Source organism: Nymphalis io, chromosome 26 (assembly GCF_905147045.1).
Source record: "Nymphalis io chromosome 26, ilAglIoxx1.1, whole genome shotgun sequence".
Classification (NCBI taxonomy): domain Eukaryota; kingdom Metazoa; phylum Arthropoda; class Insecta; order Lepidoptera; family Nymphalidae; genus Nymphalis; species Nymphalis io.
The window spans coordinates 2,095,822-2,118,731 of record NC_065913.1 but is presented as its reverse complement, the minus strand read 5'-3'; the positions used below and the strand labels follow the sequence as shown (position 1 = coordinate 2,118,731).

Sequence of the window (22,910 nt, the reverse complement as noted above, 5' to 3'; positions counted from 1 at the left end):
GGGAAATTCGAATGTGGATTTGAAAGTATGAATCAATAAAATTCGAATTTAAGCGTGTTGTTCAATAATTTACACACAAAAAAAAAGGTTTTTTTTTTTTAAATTAAAAAGTAAAAAGTTATTTTTTTTTCCTAAATAATGATTAATGGAGTATTATTGGACAACCCAAAAAATATATATATATTATTTCACTATTTAAGTTTATAATTAAATATGGAGTTTCTTTGTACTTGAGCTCTATATAATAAAAATATACACAGATAATGTAAAATAAATTGACAATTTAAAAATGTACTAATTCGTAACTGATTTTTTTTTCTTTCCAAATGTTTTCGCTCTGGCTACTAGAAGCAAGTAACTGGATCCGATTTTTTTATTTATTCTTTTTTATTTTTCTTTTTCCACGTCTTTCGGTGTTAGCGGTCCAATATTAAAAAGCGTGCTTGCGAGTGGCGCATGACCATATCATTTTATAAGTTTTTATATATTTTTTCTAACTCCCTCTCCTGAATGAAAACCGCGTAGATATAGAAACCCCGTAGTTAGAGAGAGAGAGATTCGTTGGAATGCAATAATATTTATTTTTCACGAACATCATCTCATATATTAAATAATGCATGAATTGACATCGTTTATATACATAATAAAATTTTTTATCATAATTCACTCATGCTTTTAAAATCATTTCAAAGAATCTCTTTTTTTTTTCGAAACATTTCAAAATTTGAGTGTATACTTGCCTAGTAGCTATAGCGAGAACCTGTACCTGTATTTTTCTTATTTTACCTTTATCCTATTAACTGGGGATTGTAAAAAAAAAAAATCGACCCAAAAAGTATAAATATAAAAAAGATATGGAAATATTTTACAAACCCCAGTATCTGATGCACGCTTAGACCTGAAGTGGAGACTCAGGGAGATTTTAACATGATCAAAACACATCCACGATGAAACGGTGCAAAAACAGCACTACGACAGAAAATATATGTACCTCGTATCTTTAGCAAGTCCATATGTTTACATACGACATATATAACAAACTTAGGGATTATATCAGATTATGTGATATAAGCAATCTCATTTGATACAATTACATCAAATGTACGAAAAAATATTAAAACTATCTTATGTATACGTGGTGTGTAACTGTAATGTTGGTCTCCCTGTGCGCTTACCTCGCTGTGTTGGCAGCGCTCGGCGGGCGACTACCTCGTGCCACTATCGCCTCAGGACCAGCCGGGGGATGCTAGGTAACGATCTTGGGAGATTGGCAGGCATATTAAATGAGCTTTAATCGATTACGGAATTATGATTGTTTTGGTATAATTCGTTCTCACTATTTTGTAAACATGAAAAAATTTTTGAAAGATTACTGCAACAAATTTTCAGGATAGAAAAACGGATTAACAATATTTTTAATATCCAATATACTTAATAATAACAAAAAGCAAGTTATCTATTACGTCCAATCTGTACCAATCTTGCTCCTCTTTTCTCCAAATTATCACCAAAATCTTGATATTCTTGAAATATTGCGAGATGGCTGTTGTAATTTTTTATAACTTTTATTACTTGCTTTCAGGCTGTCAGGTTACCAGTACATATACTTTACAATTCATACATAACATTGGCAATCAATGTAAATGCAATAATAAAAACGCAATAAACTGCCAAGAAAAGACAGTCAAAACACATAACAGAAAACCATCCGTACTTTACAAACTGTTTTCGTTGTACCATATTCTAACCGCAGAAGAAAATAAAAAGACCTTAGATTTACATATTTCATGCGATTTGCTAATAGCTCCGCTATATTATGCAGAGCAAACAGTTTGATTACTAAAATAATGATATTTTTATAATGTAACACAATTGCATGTATTTTCTTATGTACATAAATTTTACTTCCAAAAATCCGAGTACAACTAACCTTCAAATACACCATTTTTCACAGATCCATAAATAATACCTTGGATTATTTCAGTTAGCGTTGTTTATTTATCTTTCTGCTTCTGCTATTGGACTCTATACATTATATACTATAATAATTTTTGTACAGATTTTTAAAATTTAACACGACTATGACGACTTCATACCAATTTTTTTTTTCAAAAGAACAATTAGAATTAAAAGATGATTAAAAGGAAACGAAAAAATGACTGCCAGTCTTCTATTATATTTAACATTCATTTTATTTCTCAATTAATATTCCAAATTAAGCTAAAGTGGTTTCCCATTATTGTTGTCATAACTGCAACTGATCCTTGGATTATCTTTGAAGATCGAAAAATACTGTCCAAGTTAAAAAAAAAAACTTATTTCTAGCTAAGAAAGTATATCAAAAACGCATGTTAAATTACAATAATTTTCAAAGATAAACTTAAGTTATTTAAATTTTTCCCTTACAAATTCCAGTTAAGTGATAATTATACACATACAATGTATTTTATTGAAGCAAAAAAAAGGAAAAATTTAAAAGTCACTTACCCAATAACAAAAGTCTTATAATTGCTCTACAGACGAGCCATGGCATGCTTAGTGAGCCAACCCTTATTGATTTTCTTCTAAATAACAATCGGCTAATATCAAAATTAAATGCTATTTAAATTCATCAAAAAAAATAAATTTTAAAACAAAAACTTATCACATATTTGAATAACTCAAAAATGTCTTTGAAAAAGAACAATTAAAAATATTCAATAAAAAAATGCCAATCAATGTTATCCAAAAAAATACTCATTGAGATGAGTATTAATGAGTAATCTTGAAGATTTTAGACGAATTAGAGTTATTGAGCTGACAAGCATTTTTGAGTTGTTCATTTCGTTCAAAATGATTCACAATTGGAAGGACATTGTGGACGCAAATGTAATTGAATATTGTTTTAGCCCAATGGATCCGTTGGTACTTCATAGCAAACCGCTAACGGCGACACAAGAGAAGCCAGAAATAGAGGATTCACAATATCAACATCTTCTGAAAGGTATGCTAATCGTAAAGTAAAGAAATTAGACACATGTAGGTTTCCTCACGATATTTCCCTTAATGGTCAAGCACGAGATGAATTATAACCACAAATATATAAATAATTTAACTTGGGATTATCGGCTTAGATTTTCGTCTTCTCACCACGTCTGCCATCACGACTCTTAGTTAAGAAATATCTCGTTATTAATAAAAAAAGGGATAAGTCCCTGTGGCGCTAAAAAAAATCTAAGTTAGAAGATGGAAAGAATCTGTTTACTCCATCTTAAAATAATTACCATCGTATGTAATAGACAAAACCACTTTTGATTATATACTCTTAGTATAGTGATTATAGTTTAATTCAGACTGCCTCGTTGGTCTAGTGGCTTGATATAAGGCCGCAGACCCGGAGGTCCTGGGTTCAATTCCCAGGTCGGGCCATTAAAAAGTTATTGGGTTTTTCTGTCAGAAAAATTCTCAGTAGCAGCCCGGAGTCTGGAAGTTGGAAGTGTGAACACTCCCGTGGCTCGGAAAACACGTAAAGCCGTTGGTCCTGCGCTTGAACTCTTTCCGGTCGTGTCGGATTGCCGTCCCATCGGATTATGAGAGTTAAGGAATAGAGAGTGCACCTGTGTTTGCGCACACACTTGTGCACTATAATATCTCCTGCGTAGTTGGCTAATCTCACTTGAGATTGGCCGCCGTGGCCGAAATCGATCTGGAGGACATTATTATTATAGTTTAATTATGTGATATGGTCCGGTAAATACAGAACGGACATTACGTATTTGAGTTTTGTTTACAAATTTTAAGTTGCACAATTATTTGAAACTAATGGAGTTGGACTTAAATTGCTCTATTATGCGATCGATGTATAGAATGTTTATCACATTATATATTTTCATTGATAAGTTGTAGAACTTTTTACCTTTTTTTTACTTTTCTAAAAGATTATATACGTCTATTAAGAAAACTATGTACAGTCATTTTTATAATATATAAAATACATGTTTGACAAAATCCTTGATTTAAAAAATATCTAAAATGTACAATTACAAACTGATACGGGACAGATCTTGTTTCAAGTATGATCTTGTTTTCGAAGCGAGAGTTATAAGTAATAAAACAATAGGTAAAAAGAACCTAATTAAAATTGGTACTCATAACAATTTTCTATCTTCGACGATATTTTCTTAGAAGATTTAACTATTATTATTCTCCTCAAAATCAATTAGCATCACAAGAATATGGCAACATTCCAATGGCGTCGTTGGGCGCGAACGTGACCGTCAACGGAAAACGCGAGGTCTCCACTGCTGCCAGCGTGGAGATAAGGACCAACACAAAATTTCTGCCGTCTAACTCGACTGACAGGTAATCAGTTATTATTCGCACTTTTAAAACTTTCAAATCGAGGACGAGCCGGTTGGCGTGGTTGGTGGCTATTCACGCCGAAGGTTGTGGGTTCGACTCCCACCCAGGACAGATATTTGTGTGCATGAACATGTCTGGACAAAGTATGTATTTACAAAAGAAAATTAGTATTATAGTATTTGGGATCAGATGGCCGTGTGTGAAAAACGTTCCAGGCTATAAAAAAAAAGACAGAATTTTACGACATTTGAATAATAAATACGAGACTTACTTAATTAGAGAGTACTTTAGCTACCCGGTTATACGGAAGTTCCTTTCGCTATATTCTGTATTAAATATCGGGTACAGTGTAATAAATTATTAATTCTTAAAAGTTAACAATGAAAATCGAAAAAAGTTAAAAAATATTATAAAAATTGTAATTAATATATTTTTAAAGTTATGAAAAAACATTTTATTATGAATTATCTATACTGCATATAAACAGACAAACGCTCATAATATTTATAGACTTGAAAACATACAAACACCCATGCATACACGCAAAAGTCCACTTCTTTCAGTCTAGCACTTATTCTTGATTGGAGTATAACCTGCAATAAGAGCTTTTTCAATAATTAAATGTTATTAAATTTCATACAGCTGATTTTCTTTTCAATAAGCTTTAAATTGCTGTTTGTTAATAACAAAGCAATTAATGAATATCAGCTCCTTCCTTTATTTGAGTGGAATTATGATAACTATTAATAAATTAAGAAAAAAATATATTGATATTTGTAGAAAAAAATCCTATTTTATGTGATTTAATTCAATCATATAGTTTGCGATATTTTTAATTTGTGTTAACGGTATCGAATCAAACGATACGATCATATAATGGAGGACATAATAAAAATATTTCAAGCCTTATATAGAACTGTATTTATTTATCTTCGAAGGTTATTAAGTTCAGTGGAAGGCACATCGATGGACGACGATACGGCCTCAGAGACAGATGACAAGCCCGTTATCTGGGAGACATCTTTCACCGAAAGCAGACCTAAGACTCCCTTAGTTGAACCCACACTGAACACCGACCCTGGACCCATAGTGAGACAATCTACCTTTATATTTGGCAGTATTTTGCTGTACTGGCAACATTTAAAAATTTAAATGTATCGACCGAAACATTAGTATAGTATTCTAATATAAACAAATGGTTCTCAGGTTTTATAACGGCTTACTATAAAATATTGTAATCATATTATTTACTGGTCATACATTATTAACGATTAAAAACCAAAATGAAGAATTGGCTATGACCCCACTATTACGACCAAGAATGAGAACTATCGCTAAGTAAATCTATGTAATCTATATATGTAGCATTATGCTGTGCATATTAAGTAGACATTAAACAGACGTGAGCGGTACTTTATTTTGTAAAAAATATATTATTACATCGAAAAGCTAAAATTTTAATATAATTACTTATCAACAGGTCGACAAACTTATAAGCATAACCCCAACGTCACCGAAACCTCCAGAAAACGTCCTGTCCCAGGCGATAGAGTCTACTGTCATTGACAAAACAAACATCAGCTCTCTCACAGTCGACAAGAAAGCCGCCCCCATCGCTTCCCCTGACCCCCCTCGAATAAACGCTTGGAACAAAGACCCTCCAAAACTGATGCCCAAAGCGAAACCATTGTGCTTAGACGCGGCTCAATTGGAGCAAAACTTAAACGCTCTGAAGAAAAACAGCGGTTCAGTTAATTTAACCACTATGAACACGATGAAAATTCTTCCGCCGTATATAAATGTGGTCACTCCGAATAAATTGTCAGAATCGAAGACCATTCAAATTGACCCGAAGAAGGCAGTTATACACGATCTCCAATCACCCCAGGAACCGGACGCGAAGGATGACAAGGGAAAGTTGAAACAATCAAGCTCCGCGGCGAGTCTGCTAAACGGACCCATGACGGACGTACCTTACGCCGACAGTGACAATGCGTCTTCGAGTTCTGGCAGTAACGCACAGAATATGATTAATAATAAAAAAAATAAAAATTACCCTGAAATAGTGATTGGAAGTAAAAAAGTTATTAAACAGGGTAGCAACGGGGAATTCGGTGATTCAGAAATCAGTTGTTAAGAACATTAAAAAAACAAAATGGCCGTCTATCGAACGTCTAATAAATTTGTGATGAAGTGAAGTGTCGCCGTTCGGACGTTTTTTAAATTAGAGAAAAACATATATTGCCTCTGGTTTGTAAATATAAAGTATGTTTTTAATAAATAAACATTCAATGTGAGAATTGTTTTTATCAATTGTTGTTTTGAATACTTTTCAATCTATGGAAATCTGTTATGTTTGAATTGAGATTTTATTTAAAATGCTTTCTAAGTGCTTAGTATTATAAATAGTTTATTATGGTTGCTCAATTTGCTCAATTTGTTGCCAAATTAGAACAATAAATTTAGATGTTTCTATGTAACCACAAAGTATAGTCATTTCTTATTGATATTTTTGTATATTTGGAGTCGCGTGGGTAGAAAAATTTTGAAATATTTTGAATTTAAATCATACAAGACGACCACTACCGGACATACGCACACAGTGGTTCTTTCTATAACATTTTAGTAATATCTTTCACTTTCAATTTAGAAAAGAAACGTCTACCTTTAAGCGAATCCTTTTAATAAGTTATATACACAGATAATATATTAAATATATTTTAATTTTATATTCCATAGCGAATTAAGTTATCATCAAATATTTGTTTTATTTAATCTATCATAGCAAACTGTTTATTAGAAAAAGTAGTAAAGCTTACATATTTGTAAATAATATATAAAGTAGTGATTTGTGTAATTCCGCCCCGGCTAAGATATAAAATGAAAATACACACACATATTATGTTAAATTTAGATGTAGAGTAAAAAGCATAATTATAATTTTATTTATATATATAAATTATATGTCATCTGTGGTGTCGATGTTTTCGTTTGACGTATATTGAAAGAAAATATTAAGCCGTTATAGGGTTAGAATAAAATTATTGAAGATATGTCAAAGCGATTTTTTGCAACAATATTATTTTTATTTTTGAAACAAGAATATTTTTAAAATAATAATATCATGCCAATATGTTTTCACTTAGCAATGTTTAAAAAAAAAGGAATTTTACATTGTCACCCCTAGTAAGGTGATAAAAAAGTATAAAAAATAAATTTAATAGTTTTATTATACATAATATATATGTCATATGGAAATAATGTATGTAAATTACATACATGGATGCTTTAATTAAATTTTAAGATAGAATTATAAGTAAAAAACTATGAAATGAGTTTTTATTTAAATGAAATTTTTAGTTTGTTCATCAGAGTAGTGCCAAAAAAATCACAGCTTATACTTGCATTTATTATTTAATCTGTTTAGGCACGAAATGACAGGGTATTTTTATTTTATTTAAATTCGTTGGAAGTGATTCTATATATACATATATTAATAACAGTGGCACACTATGTCATAATTTATAGTATAATTATACTTTAAGATTATTTTCTGTTAAATACCTGTCTATAATTTGTTGTACAGATTAAAACATGTTAGCTATATTAATTAAAGTTTTCATTAAGATTTAAATATATGCTATGCCAAAAAACACTATGATAAACAATTATAAGTAAGTAACATTTAATTAAGTCACAGTTTTAATTATTGAATTAATTTAAAATAACATAATTCTAAACATAAATCGTTATTATATGTTTCTAAGGGACGTTAAGAGTCGATGGTATTACGATTAGTATTATCTGTAACTGAATACAGATAATATTAAAAAGTTAAAATGTATATAATTGAACAGTTCAATTGTTTTGTTTAATTTTAATAGCAAACAAATATTATTATTTTAAATCAATATTTACATCGACGCCGCCATGCAATTACACTATTACTATTTAATTTAGCGTCTGTAAATTGCAATACCATGTATGATTTTACAATATATTCTCAGATGTTTCCAATATTTGATCTGTAAACAGTACCTAATGGGATTTAACAATGACAAATTTTCCTTAAATAAGTGTAGTATTATATTTGACAATAATTTGACCGCATTAACCTCGTAAGTTAATATAACTGAATTTATTTTAATAGCTTACTACTACTACGTAAGATATACCAAAAGACATACTAATTTGCTTGGGGACGTCGATCTTTCTACATCGTAATAATTGCCGCCATTTTTACGTTATTTTTTTTTTTACATTTATTGTTAGTTTTATGTATTTTAAAATAATGTAATGTTATATAAATGTTTGTATTAAGTGCGTTTTATAATCATAATTTTAATTATTATAAGTTGGTGTTAATTTATTAACGCGCACAAATAAAGCAATGATTATTAAAAAAAAAAATACCATCGACTCGATATCCTTCGATAAAGTGGGGTATGTTTGAAGTGTAGACATCGCTTTACTCGGTAGTGGGCTCAGAGACAGAGCTTACATGTTTATACATCAATTCGCATGAGAATCCGGAAAAGATATTTTTTCCCGACTCTTCATACTCGATACCGAACAGTACCCCACTTTTTATGCATTACTCTTGATGTGAAAACATCACTCTCGGTACTCAGAGGGCTCTATCCGAGACTGAGCTCACATGTTTGCACATCAATGCTCACGAGAACCCGGAAAAAAGTATTTTTCCGGGTTCATCGAACAGTACCACAATTTTCATCAGTTACAATATGTAGGAGTGTCTCTGTGTTTTGGCGTTTCGGGGTCTTTGTCGGGACCTCGGCTCTTTTCCACATACCCTCAGACTAACACATACCAGTTCCGTCTTTTATATATATATAAGCGAAATTACTAACCAAAAACCGTTTTTACTAACCGTCATTCTGACGAATATGATTTTTTTAATTTCTGTATGCAAATAGTCTTAGGGAATACTTTGATTTATTTCAATTTCAGGAGATTTATTTTATTATATAATTTAATAAATACTTTTGACGACAGTTCCAAATTAAGTTGTTTGCATATGTACAAGTGAAAATAAGGTTTGTTCAAATCAAAACAACGCATTAAAAAAATACAACTAAGATTTCGATTGATGTAAAAAAATTCTAAGTTCCGAAGATAAACAATTTTGAATGATGCATTTATATTATAGCCTTAATTTTTCTTTCTATACTTTTTAATTGAAAATAATCAATCATTTCAGAAAAAAATACAAAATTTTGTATTGCTATCGCTTGCTTCACATGACTGTTTAAAAGTATTGTATTTGTAAAAATCGTTTTATAAATAAAAATAAATATGTTTTTAAGAAAGTTATTTAAAATATCAAGTATACAAGTCGTGTGAAGTTTCTTTATCATTTCTAACGAATAACGTTTTATCGTCACTTCAACTTTGCTCAATTTAGAATAAATTGGTTTCAATTAATTTTTTTTTTATTGCACGAGACTTGTGGTTGTGACTTAATATTAGTACTGGCAAAAAAATTTAAAGTTCCTTTTTTGAAAAAGTGACCGTGAAATGTTATTCAGTTTATAATTTCTTATTCTAACATTAGTCAGTATGTTTGAACAACGAAATTTAAAATTTAAAAAACGCAACGTTTGATTTTCGAACAATCCTTTTGTGAATAAATATTAGAAGTAAATCCTAAATTCAGTGTATGCCAATAACAATATGTATGTGTGAGTAAATATATAAGTATGAATCATGTGTCATAAAATTATGTAAGCATAAAATTAAAATAAAATTCTAATAATAAATGTATTTTTGTTCTTTTATTTAAAAAAATTGTAACGGCTCGTGATTTTCCCACAAGTTTTTCTCTTTTAGGCAAAGGCCTCCACTGTAAATCTCACTACAAGTGTTCATCGAAAATTCCACTGGGTACATACGTGTGTCAGAATTCACCTGGTGACAAAAAGTTCAAGTCATTTGTTACGAATTGTTAGTATTGTTGTAAAAACTATTACTAATAATACTATACAACTTGAATTATCAATTTTTGTTTTACTCAAGCTATCGCCTACCTACAAGATCACCATTCCAATATATTAACTGTCAAAACACCGTTGCTCTCCTTACCTCACCACTCTACTCCGCTTGAAGCCTCTTTTCTGCTCATCTCCCAATATTACCGTTATAAAAAATATCGACCCTCTAGTCTAAGAACTCACGGAGGGATTTTCAACATCGCCCGCCGCGTATGTGGAAAATCTGTTTTATTTCTGAACTTACGAGACCGGAGATCTGTTCAGTTAACGCGGTTATCGCAAATTTGGCGGTTAATTATCGCAAGACGAGCAGTTATACGAAATGGCGTTAGATTTCTGTACGAGCGCCACCAACCAATCGCAAACCCAATGAAGCTGCGGGTAACCGCGACCCACGTGATTCTACTAGTTTCCCGCCGGTGCAGCGAGACCTGCAGACAATCGCACACGTTGCTGGCGTAAAACGTGTCGGCGCGCAACCGCGGCGGACACAGGTGAAAATCGCTCAGTGAGTTCTAAGCCTTAGGGTTGAAATACGTATCAATGAAACTGTAATAACTTTTCTCGTCAAGATTGCAAAAACGATTGAGCGCATGAATAAAATTTCAAATAAAATTTGTCGCAAATATCTACAGTTTATATTTACAATAGAAATCGAGATAATCGTACTAAACTGTTTGTTTTTCACCTTCGACCTTAAATAAATTACGACGAAGACACGAGATCTTATGGTACAACTTTTAGACCGCCAAAATGAATGTATATTACGAAAATTCAGCTTATTATCTCTCATTCAGTCAGACACATATCTCCTGTATGTATGAACACAAACTCAAAACCACACAAGCACAACCGTCACCGCAAAACCAGAGATTATAGCTGAAGTCGAAAAGTACTATGGCGATTTATACTCATCACGAGTAGCTCCACCAGAGTCCCACAGTGCGGATGACCCACGAGCCAGACTGACACGCCACTTATCAGACGATCTTCCCGACATCGACTTGGGCAAGATTAGTATTGCTCTCGGACAACTTGGAAACAACAGGAGATGACGGAATTACTTCAGAGCTTCTCAAAGCAGGAGGCACACCAAATTTATTTATTTATTTATTAATCCTTTATTGCACACTTTACAAACATTTAGTAACATATAATAGCAAGTAAAGTAAAGTATGCAAAGGCGGCCTCATCACTTACTTTACTTACTTTACTTTATACTTTTTATTGTACACCACACCACAAAGAGAAAAATACAAAACATACAATTATGGCGACCTTATCGTAACACAGCGATCTCTGCCAGGTAACCAACGGTGTAAGTAATTACAGATAGGATACGGGTTAGGTGGTGGTATGAATAAAATAATATTAATATTTAATTAAAACAAAACCAACAAACAAACGTAAATATAAAATACACATACTATACACATATCCATAAATAAATTATATTATCAGTACATACAAAATTATAAGTATATAATATAAATACATACTATATACAGCAACAACGAATAAAACGATAAGTCCTCAAACATAACAAAAAAGAAAAAAAGAAAAGCAAATGAATAATACAAGAAATACTGAAATAAAAGAAATTATTGGTGATAAGGCATTTGAGACAAAAAGTGATCATTCACAACTTTAGTTTTATTGTCTTGTTCAGAGCGTAAATTGATTGGTGTATGAGAGCCAAGGAAGGTAAACCGCTCTTTTAGGTAGGTTGGAGTTTGAGGATAGTAGAGTATGGTATAAAGCAAAGAAAGGACATGCATATTTCGACTGATTCACCAGATCTGAGAGAGCTAGCTAACATCTTTAATTTCGTCCTCAACAATCACAAAGGTATTCTTCACGGAGGTAAGAAGTTGTCGTTATTACGCCGACTGCTCTCTACTCTCCTACGCCTTATCGGTGCTGCCAGAGCATTGTCCTCCCTCTCCCTTTCTGCCATTTCTTTTTGCGCGATAACGGTCTCGAAAAAAGTGAGCATAGCTTGCCAAGACTTTTCACTGCCAACCATGGACTTATGGCAATAAGAACCATCAGAGGATACCGTACTATATCCTTTGAGGCTTTATGAGTCGTTGCCGGTCCGCCGCTTTGGTATTTGGAGGCGGAAGTAGTCGCTGCGGTACATTTTCGACGTTCTGAATGTCGGAAACGGAGTGTACACTACACTGCAGTTGAGGAAAAAGAATGAAGAGCCACCGAGCCAGTCATTGCTTCTTTGCAAATGGCAAGACAGACTGATGGAGCCAACGGCAGGTCACCATACAATAGAAGCAATTTGCCAAATACTGTAGTTATGGATGGAACGAAAACGCCCATCGTTGACATTGAAGATATTTGTGGAAAATTGCTGGTAGGGAACCGACACCAATTTGTCACGCCTGCAAAGCAAATGAAGACACATCGTTACACACGCTACAGGTATGTCCAGCATGGGAAGAGCCGCGTTGATCGTAAATCGCAAACGTTGATCGTAGCAGTCAGTGAGAACTTGTCTCTGCCAGCCGTGGTGAAGTCCATGGTTGGCAGTGAAAAGTCTTGGCAAGCTATGCTCACTTTTTTCGAGACCGTTATCGCGCAAAAAGAAATGGCAGAAAGGGAGAGGGAGGACAATGCTCTGGCAGCACCGATAAGGCGTAGGAGAGTAGAGAGCAGTCGGCGTAATAACGACAACTTCTTACCTCCGTGAAGAATACCTTTGTGAATTGAAAAGGGGGAATTCACTGCCTGAAAAGTATAGGGTCCCCCTAGGACGAAAGCGTGCCAATCCCAACAAACATGTAGCAAAAAAATAGGAGTTTTCGACAATGAAGAGTTCTTCAATTGTGTGCCCGTAACTTCGCCTCCTGCGGAGCGAAGACTGACCGTGGTGGTTTTAGTCGGTAAGAGTCCGACATAACCCTCTATCATCATCATCTGTGGTAGAAGGTATTAACTCGCTGAAGTGAAAGTGGGCTGGTCATGTCTCCAGGCGCATTGATGGCCGATGGAGTCGACACGTGTTAGAGTGGAGACCACGCTTAGGCAAACGTAGTGTATGGCACCCAGTCGCAAGGTGTACCGACAATTTAAAAAAGGTGGCAGGCACGGGATGGATGCAGACTGCCCAAGATCGGGAGGTTTTTGTCTTTCGAAAAAAAAACTCATTTCGAGGTTGATTCTATTTTCAAGATAAAGTGACTGGACTAATCAAGTACTGAGCCCAAATATGTTTACACGTCATTAGCTACTCATTCTGTTAAATATATATTTTTTAATTATTTTAGTTTAAGTATTTTAAAATAATAAAAGGAATTTAAAGAAAACTTCGTTTTGTTTATATTTCGTTTTATTTCCTTGATAAAACAATACTTTTATGAAATGCTAAACATCAACTATTATAATATAAACTCTACGAATCGCTTCGAGCATTGTATTATACATTTTAAATCCAAAAATTAGAAGCCAGGCTTACTACTATTCACGGAAATAACTACTCGAATTTGAGGAATAAAAATCTATAAAGATAAGACAAAACAGAGAAAGGTGAAGCGGTCTATATTTTTATACAGATAACACAGCAGAGAAAATACAGAGTATATTACTTATAATTACTATGAAAATTGAGATCATTTTCGGACGAATTCAAGACTTTAGAAAGGTTATAATTTTTGGCAACCACTTCACTCTACTCTAAGCTCAGAAGAAAGCTTGAAGCGTAACATACGAACAAATTATTCGTCGATTTAAATAATTTGTACAAAAAGAATCAATACTGGACTTTAATAATCTCTGGAATTATAATTTAACTTAAATGAATGCAAAACTTACATTATACATAAATTATACTTGCATTTTGATTGGATATGAGTATTACTTTTATATTTTATAGTAATTCATTTTATTATTTGCAAAATAGAAAAATAGAAATTCGTAAATTAATAGTTCGTAATACGAGCGACGAATACATGTGTATAATTGTGTATATAAAATTATTTCATAATAAAACATTAACCATAGATAAATTCATAGAGCAATGATAAAGTTTTTTTTCTTTTTAAATGATATATTATGCTAATTATGTCGAACCACGCTAAAGAACGGACTTAGAAAAAATCTATTTTTAGTGGACAGCTTTTTGATGAGTTAGGCATATTTTTAGATGATTTTAAGAATAATTATTTTAATCTATTTAATAGCTCTTTAGCGCAGTATGACTTTAAACATTTTTTAAATATCAACCCATTTACTTGTACGATATATTTTATAAATATAATTAATAATTTCGACTCGAATTACAGCTGACAACGAAGATTAAAAAAAAAAATTTAACAGTAACATCATTTTTATCATAACTAGTAAATTAAACGAACAAAAATAGTTAAAGTAAAAAGTAACGTCTTTACTATTATGGGAGATGATGAGTTAAATTATGTTGTGTCTTCTTATTCCTTATGTCAAATCAATGACAACAGAAAGAGAGAAATCAGTATTTAACTAACCACCCGCTAAAGGCTTTACATATATTTGGGTTGACATTTGTACAAGCAATAAGTTTGACGTTTAGAACATAGATAAAAAAAAATTAAAGTAACTTCTCATGTGATGTTGTAATTGCGCAACTACATACTAACTAAAGCTTAGTTTAACTAAAATTAAATAAATCGATGTATGAATGATATGAGCAACTAATTTATTATAATTTTTATATACTAATACATAATAAAATGAGAGTCAGTCCGTTTCGAAGACTACTTGACTTAACGGAAATATCTTATTATATAATATCTAATTAATTACATAAGTGCATATGATATAACAATTCCTATAAATACGACTAAATAACTTTTACAAAGTGTACTTTCGTAGACAGAATGAAATCAAATAGATTATTCGATTTCGTATTGTGCGATAAATAATCAAAAATTGCATCATCCCATTCGGAATCAACGACAAAAAAAAACTCATCAATATTTTGGCGGCAAAGTTTGACATTGACATACGTCAGTGTCAATCAAAAGAAAGCGGTTACTACAGATTCTAAATTTGGTTCCATCCACTTGTCGAAGTGACGTATGAAGCGGGTCCTACACGCGCTCGTCGGTCGTCTAGAAGTCGTTATCGCTCGAGGCGTCGCAGGTCTCTGTGATGAGTGCGGGCGGGGGGTTGTAGCGCGGCGGAGACAACACCGGCCCGTGGAACGACTGCGATCGCAGGACGTTACTGTGAAACCGAATAAATCATTCACTCGATCTGCCTTTGAGAACATTACAACTGAACCCATAGCGTGAAAAAACAATGATAAATTATTTTATTTCGTTATATAATTATTAAAAACATTTTATTAAAATATATAAAGCGATACATTGTTAATGTTAATAATTATATGTATATTAAGCTATATAAGCATATATAAGTTATATATTTTGATTTCAATAAAGCATAACATTAAATCATAAGCATATATGTAATAATCTTGATTTTTTCATTAAAAATACCTAGCACTAACTATATCTGTACTTTGAACTATATTTAAGCTCCACCCTACACGAAAAGTCCAACTTTCACTGTCAATCTAAAAAAAAATATGAAAAACCAAGCTGTAAACTAGCTGACAATTGTGAAAAGCGTGTTTTTAAGCTTTTATTATTGTGACAGCAAATTCGAGTGGCTTAGCGTATTTACTTATCGACAAAATACCAATGGAAGGTGCGATATATTACTGATATTCACATACTCGTATGTTCATATTTTTAGTTTAAAAAAAAAATCTATTTATTGATTTTGATAGAGTTTCTTATATTTTTTAAATAACAATTGCAGTCAAAAAAATTCAACATTAATAGAAAAAAATAAGTCATTTGCTTTAGTTATAAAATATTATTGTTAAACAATATTTTGACTCGAAACAGAAGCAATCCCAAAATCTATCCCTATTATTAAGCTTTTACACAAAAGATATTAAAGTATATCATTAGTAAAGTCACAACTATATTTTTTTTATAACCCTATACAATATCAGAGTTGTTTTATAATGTTTATAATAGAACGAATATAATTTTTATTATATTGATATTTTGTTCAATCAATCAAGACCACGACGCACCACTTTACAGCTTTCATTGCACACTTGCTCTGTAGCGATTAGAATAATAAACAGTGAGTCGCGTCTCGTGGATTGAACTTCTATTTCGATATATTAATAGAGTTTATTTATTTTTTTGGAGTATTCCGCATATATATCGCAAATTCCATAAAATTTTCAACCAACACCTTTTCCCGCCAAATCAGCCACTGACAACAACTGACCTCAACAAGATGGCTGCCATTGACACTTTATCCAGAATTGCATGCATTTTGACATCTGTCACGCTCTAAAATATTACAAAATATTTTAATAATTCCTATAATTGTTAAACCTATGTTAAAACAAATAAAAAATAAAATAAAAAATAGCAGAAAAAATCCACTTTACAATAATGCAAAATAATCTTTCGTATCTATTTATTCTACTCAGCGGTATATAAATTTATATTGTGTTTAAAAATAAAAATAATATATAGTAGCAGTTTATATAATCTTGTCTGTAAACTAATAATAAATATTTAATAGTCTATGGATGTTTAAATAATAGATAATATATTTGTTACGTACACCATTTTTAATGTTATTACCTTCTATATTCCAGTACCTAATAAACAACGGATATTATTATTAACAAATGTCAAATACGAGTTATAATATGATTTATGTAGACATAAACATTTATTTATTTTCAATCTTGGATTATTTTCCCTTAAAATTTATTTGTATTATTATGAATACAATTTACTTTTATTTTTATTCTTAAAATAGAAATCGAAATTATTTAAGGTTACAATATAAATTATAACTGTCGGCCTTGTTTTCCCGCCAAACTTTGACATGTATATTTTTCAATCCAGTTGTCATATATAATCTATTTGTGAGAGCACAGATATATATGTACTGACCTGGCGGTCTTTGGCGGCGCCTTGTTCTTGGCCAGCGCGGCCGCCTTTCGCGGGTCGTAAGAAGCTCGTCTTTTCCACTTCTCTAGCTCTTGTTTCTTTTGTTCTGGAAATATATATGTTTTTATTATTATTTTGTATAACTAATTTAAAAACAACAACAAAGATAAATGATATAATTTTAAATAATTTCTTACCCATTTCGTAGTGCTGAGCGCTACCCTTGCTGACTTCTTTCTTCTCACAGTGATTCAGCACCCCCACATAAGTCTTACTCGGATCTCTCCTCAGGAAGTTCTTCGGCGAATTTTCAGACTTATATTTAGATATATCTAAGTATCTGGGCTGGATTTCTTTTGGCTTCTTGTGACTTATGGAGGTGGTTGACGATGACATTGAGTAGTCACCGCTGTACCTATAAGGAACATTTTTCGTTAGCAATTGTTATATAGTTACGACATTTAATATACTGTAATAGTTGTATTTTTACCCACGTGGGGATACAGTCTTTATTATATCTGTGCTTTAAGTTTGTTAAGCCATTTACAAAATTAACGTTTTTTGTTTAACTTGTAAAAAAAGGTAGTACGCCCACTATTGTGAAATTTAATATAATTATGTTATGTAAACGAATAATTCTGCTTATAACCCGAGTTATAGTCGTTTTTGTGGCTTCTAATGGATTTGTTTAGAAGAGTATGGTCATCTGATGGTGACCAATACTAATCATCGCTGTTTGACGGTAGAATATATGATAGTAGGTAGGTGAAATATATGATATATGGTAGTAGGTGGAGTGGGTCGAAAGCCGAGATGGTCCAGTGGTAAGAACGCGTGAATCCTAACCGATGATCGTGAGTTCAAACCCGGGCAAGCCACCACTGAATTTTCATGTGCTTAATTTGTGATTATAATTCATCTCGTGCTTTACGGTGAAGGAAAACATCGTGAGAAAACCTGCATGTGTCTAATTTCACTGAAATTCTGCCACATGTGTATTCCACCAACCCGCACTGGAGCAGCGTGGTGGAATAAGCTCCAAACCTCCTCCTCAAAAAAAGGGGAGAGGAGGCCTTTAGCCCAGCAGTGGGACATTCACAGGCTGGTTCGGTACGGAGTGGGTGGTACCTATCCATACGGGCTTGCACAAAGCCTTACCACCAAGTGCTATACTGACGCCTGTGAGGTCGGGAGGACAGTGGCGCGGTGCGTACCTCTGCTTGGGCTGCGCGGGCGCCTTCTTCTGGCGGCGCAGCACGGGCGCGCTCTCGGGGCCGCTCTCCCCCTCCGTGTCGCTCGTGTGCAGAGAGTTCTTCTCGTGACTAAATATGGACGAGTTCCGCGGACTGCTGCCGTTTGTCGTCGAATTCGTGTCGCTGTCCAGAATGAATGTTTTCCTCTTGTCTATGGCCTCCTTGTAGTCTGTGTCTTTGGTGTCGTCGTGGTACTTGCGTTTGTCGTCACGACGTTTGATTTTATCTGGTGGATGGTTTACCTGGAACGGGGTATCAAAATATTGAAACCATTTAGTGAACTTCGAGTGGTAAATAAAATTTATATTGAGTTTAAAGTAAAATCTATCGAAATAAAATTAGATTGTTATAATAATATGGTGTGTATAGTATCTTTCATTACCATGACGAATAAATACCATAAGGCAGATTATTTCTCCACCCAGTACCTCAACGGTCCTCGAAGGAAAAACTTATTGTACACTTATTGTAAAGAACATTTGCATGTGATCAATTTTTGTTTTCATTTCGTTTCGCTTGATGGTGAAGAAAAACATGGTTCCTTACGATGTTTTCCACCAGCATTTGTCGGATGAAGTTCTGTCCCGTGTGTTTTCACCAACCCGAATGATACTTAATCCAAAAAAAAAACATTTCGACGCTAGTGTGATATAGTCTTTACTCAGAAGTGTGACATTAAGATACCGTTACTAAACTATATATTATACAATAAATATATTAATAGCAGCAGTTGCTGATCCATCATCAGAACTATACGTTCTATGAAGATACCTACATGAAAATTGGTGACATAATCCTTCGCCAGAACTACCTCCTGCCTCCTTAGATCTTTCCTCAGGTCCAGGATATCTGAATGGGTTGATGTGATCATGGGGTCTATTGGTAGTGTTGAGAGTATTTGGTCATCTTCAGTTTCCTCCGAGGAGTAATCCAGGGTTAGGTCAGCTATGTTCGTTGTGTGGAAGGATTGTGAACGATGAACGGGTGACGAATGACTGAAAAATATTAAATTGAGTGTTTTTTTTTTGTATTTGTTGTATTACGATTTCCACCAACCCGTATTGGAGCAGCGTGGTGGAATAAGCTCCATACCTTCTCCTCAAATAGGGAGAGGAGGCCTTAGCCCAGCAGTGGGACATTCACAGGCTGTTACTGTTACTGTATTACGATTATTTTCATACTAGTTATCGCTCGCGGCTTCACCCCCCTTTGAGGGGAAGGACGGGTGTTATGAAAAAATTCATGGTGATTAGTTAAGTCCTTAAGACATGAAAACGTAACAAACAAACAAACAAACTCATTTTCCCATTTATTATATTAGTTACATAGTATTGATATAATAAATAATATAACCAACCTGGGTGAACTAAGGTCGTCCTTGTTACACTCTTGCCGCCTGGCCATTTGCTGTTTCTTTCTACCTTCTTGCGCCGCTTTCATTGGATCATAGGACGATCTCTTCTTCCAATTAGTAAACTCTACTTCTTTTGTAGCGAGAGCTGATGATGACCGATATTGACTTGGTTTCTTTTGTCCTGATGAAGATATTGAATATTTTCAGTGCCAACATGTTTGAAACTTAAACACATACTAATCTCTTACTATTTATACTATACGACACATTCTGCAAGAGCAAACCCAAAACTAACTTCACTTCAACTCAAAGAATACGAACAGTCAAAAATGTCAGATTATTTTATGCGATATTGACTGTAATAACTATAACATTAAAAGGATACAAGTATCAAAATTGCGTATCACCGTTACGTTTGTTACGTTAAGTTAAATCTCACAATAGCACGGTATTGTATGATTCTCTGAGTCTTATTCATCACTTATTTTAAAGTCTTAATTAATAAAATAAAATCTAGTATCTGGTGTTATTGCATTGTCGTAATCACGATATCGATTGTTTTGTTCGAAGCGATAAATTGTATTGAATTGATTACATTCAAGGACTTGCTATTGTTTTCATTGGGCTTAATGTTAAACCCTTTGTTTTATTGTCAAATTAAAAAGTTTAGTTCCGTTATTTATCTGTGCATATGTCAGGGACTTTGGCGGGAATTAATGACAATTGTTTCAATTTTTTTTTGCCTTAATTATTTGTAAATGTATATATAAATAATAATGTTTTTTCAAGTATTCCTAAAATGTTTTAAAACTAACCTTTATCCTGTTTTTTAGAATTGACTTCCCTTGTAGATGATCTGGATTTAGTAAGTCTATTCAAAACCGCCTGTCTCGTCGGCTCTGATATCCTGCGACTCTGATGATTGGCGGGTTTCGTCCTTTCCTCTCTCGCTATTGGCGGTTCCGACATCCTCGTATTCAATCCCCTCTCCTTACTGGTCACTCGGACTGAATTCCTGACCAATCCCGGTCCGAATTTCCTCTGCATCTCAGGCGTATTAGGACATCGCGGGGAATTCGATGGTACGATGGATTTCAAATCCGGGTACTCTATCCTGCCTCTGTGAACCGGTCTCTTAAACCTCAAATCTTGGGATTTATGGAACGACCCATTATCCGATTCGTCGGAATAGTCTTTATATTCCTCCGACTGACCGCTCGACCTTCGTGACACCAGTCGGGTCTCAATATGATTGTTGTTTCTGTTGACGGTACTGAATGAACTTGAACGTTTGATGGATGTTCCGAAGGCTGTATTCGGGCTGTATAAAGTTTTATTCGGTCTACCATCGCTGTATACTCTCTGATGGTTTTTCTTCAGATCACCTTGGCAACGCGTTTGGTCGATCCTAAAGGTTTTCGCTTCTAGGGCATTGTTTTTCAAGACGGTTTTAAGGCAGACAGTTTTGTTCGCGTTATTTACATCATTCGCGAATACATCCGCGGGATTCCGACCATCGAACGATCTGTTCCTCGTGTGAGTTTTCCTGTGAGGTGATAGTATTGCATCAACGTTGTACTGTGGTCTATTTGACAAAGTTTTGTCATCAGAACTGTTGCTTAACAATCCTTTATCTGAATTCGGACTGTTCATATTTGAATCGTGACGCGTGTCTTGGTCGAGAGACCTCGAAGCGGTGTTTAGGAGGATCTTGGTGCCTTCCGGTATTTTTGAAGATCCAGTTATGACGTAATTTCCTGGACTTCTCAGGGGACTACTGTCGCCGGAAGTGTCTTTCCTTCTTAGGCGGTAGTTTAGTGAATTCGACCTGCTTAGTTGTGATAGTGGCAATCGAGAGACTAGCGTCTTATCGCTGATCAAGCTTGTGGTCAATGGATTTGGAATGTGAGAGTTGTTCGCTCTGGTGGAGTGCAGCTTGGCTTGGAGGTTAGTGATCGCATTTTGTGTTTTGAGCAAGTAGGACTCTGTGTCTTGAGGAGGTATGAGGTCCTGAAACAAAGAAAAGTGTATGTTAAAAAATAATTTATTAAGACCTTTAAATATCTAGTCATTTTGACTATTTGCCTTCCATTTTCAAAAAATAAATATATTTTAATGTATTTCAAGTTATTTTCTAAAACTAATCTAAAACTAAAATATGATATACCATGAGCACCAGTTATACAGTTAGTACATTTACAGTAAATACCAGAAACATTCATTATCCACTGACATAAAAAAAAAATTGATAAATATATACAATACATTAAACATTATTATATACATTTACATTCGAATAAAATCGAAAAATATTTCTACTTATATACAAACATTTTTGTCTTTTTTTATTTAAAATTTATACTACATAGCATTCACACATAGTATCGCGTAAGCTTAATTGAAAAGCGTATTATAATATACATAATATTAGATTTTTTATAAGATTTTCATAGTTAAAGTAGTAGAATGTAAGAATATTGAGATTATTTCAAGCAATAAAAGCAATTTGGCCAACATTCATATTAAAATTTTGACGCAAATTAAAAAAAAACATAGAAATGAAGGAGAAATTTATTCAGTTTAAACGTTATTTCATTCAATAAAATCAGGTTTATTATGATAATATCGATAAAATTAAGATGTTTAGAATATTTTAAATACATAACCTTTTTATTAATTTGCAAGAAAAATTGGGTAATTTTTTTTAAATTGTAGTAAGGCAACGGCACTTATTTATAAATAATCATCTTCCAATTGATTATTTAATTGAAAATCATTAATATTTGTGATTTCAAAACTGATTCTCAGAGCGTAATTAAATAAAGTATATTTTTTAAATAATATTTAATTAGATTTTTATTGGAATTGAATAAATAATGAATATATTCGAATATCAATAAGATTCGCGGACGTGTAACATCTTACAATAATAGCTTGGTTCCGCAAAATCGGCCCAAATTAAAATACA

At 33.2% G+C, this 22,910-nt stretch overlaps 2 protein-coding genes across 4 annotated transcripts in view; one reads left to right on the top strand and one right to left on the bottom strand.

Moving 5' to 3' along the window:
- LOC126778415 (ALK tyrosine kinase receptor) overlaps positions 1-7,396 on the top strand; it is a 37,365-nt gene extending 29,969 nt beyond the window's left edge. The window contains exons 25-29 of the mRNA XM_050501915.1: positions 1,192-1,250; positions 2,889-2,983; positions 4,203-4,341; positions 5,280-5,430; positions 5,822-7,396. Coding sequence (XP_050357872.1) covers positions 1,192-1,250; positions 2,889-2,983; positions 4,203-4,341; positions 5,280-5,430; positions 5,822-6,478 — 1,101 coding nt within the window. The 3' untranslated portion in view covers positions 6,479-7,396. The remainder of the gene's footprint in view (positions 1-1,191; positions 1,251-2,888; positions 2,984-4,202; positions 4,342-5,279; positions 5,431-5,821) is intronic.
- A 6,281-nt stretch (positions 7,397-13,677) lies between these two features.
- Positions 13,678-22,910, bottom strand: part of LOC126778424 (uncharacterized) — a 60,283-nt gene continuing 51,050 nt past the window's right edge. The window contains exons 3-11 of one of the 3 annotated variants that reach the window (XM_050501933.1): positions 20,758-21,952; positions 19,946-20,123; positions 19,364-19,583; positions 18,550-18,830; positions 17,533-17,750; positions 17,339-17,441; positions 17,021-17,037; positions 16,656-16,720; positions 13,678-15,569 (exon numbers count right to left, since the gene is read on the bottom strand). In XM_050501933.1, the coding sequence (XP_050357890.1) occupies positions 16,683-16,720; positions 17,021-17,037; positions 17,339-17,441; positions 17,533-17,750; positions 18,550-18,830; positions 19,364-19,583; positions 19,946-20,123; positions 20,758-21,952 (2,250 nt within the window). In that variant the 3' untranslated portion in view covers positions 13,678-15,569; positions 16,656-16,682. The remainder of the gene's footprint in view (positions 15,570-16,655; positions 16,721-17,020; positions 17,038-17,338; positions 17,442-17,532; positions 17,751-18,549; positions 18,831-19,363; positions 19,584-19,945; positions 20,124-20,757; positions 21,953-22,910) is intronic. The other 2 variants (XR_007670139.1, XM_050501932.1) reach the window with 2 other exon arrangements.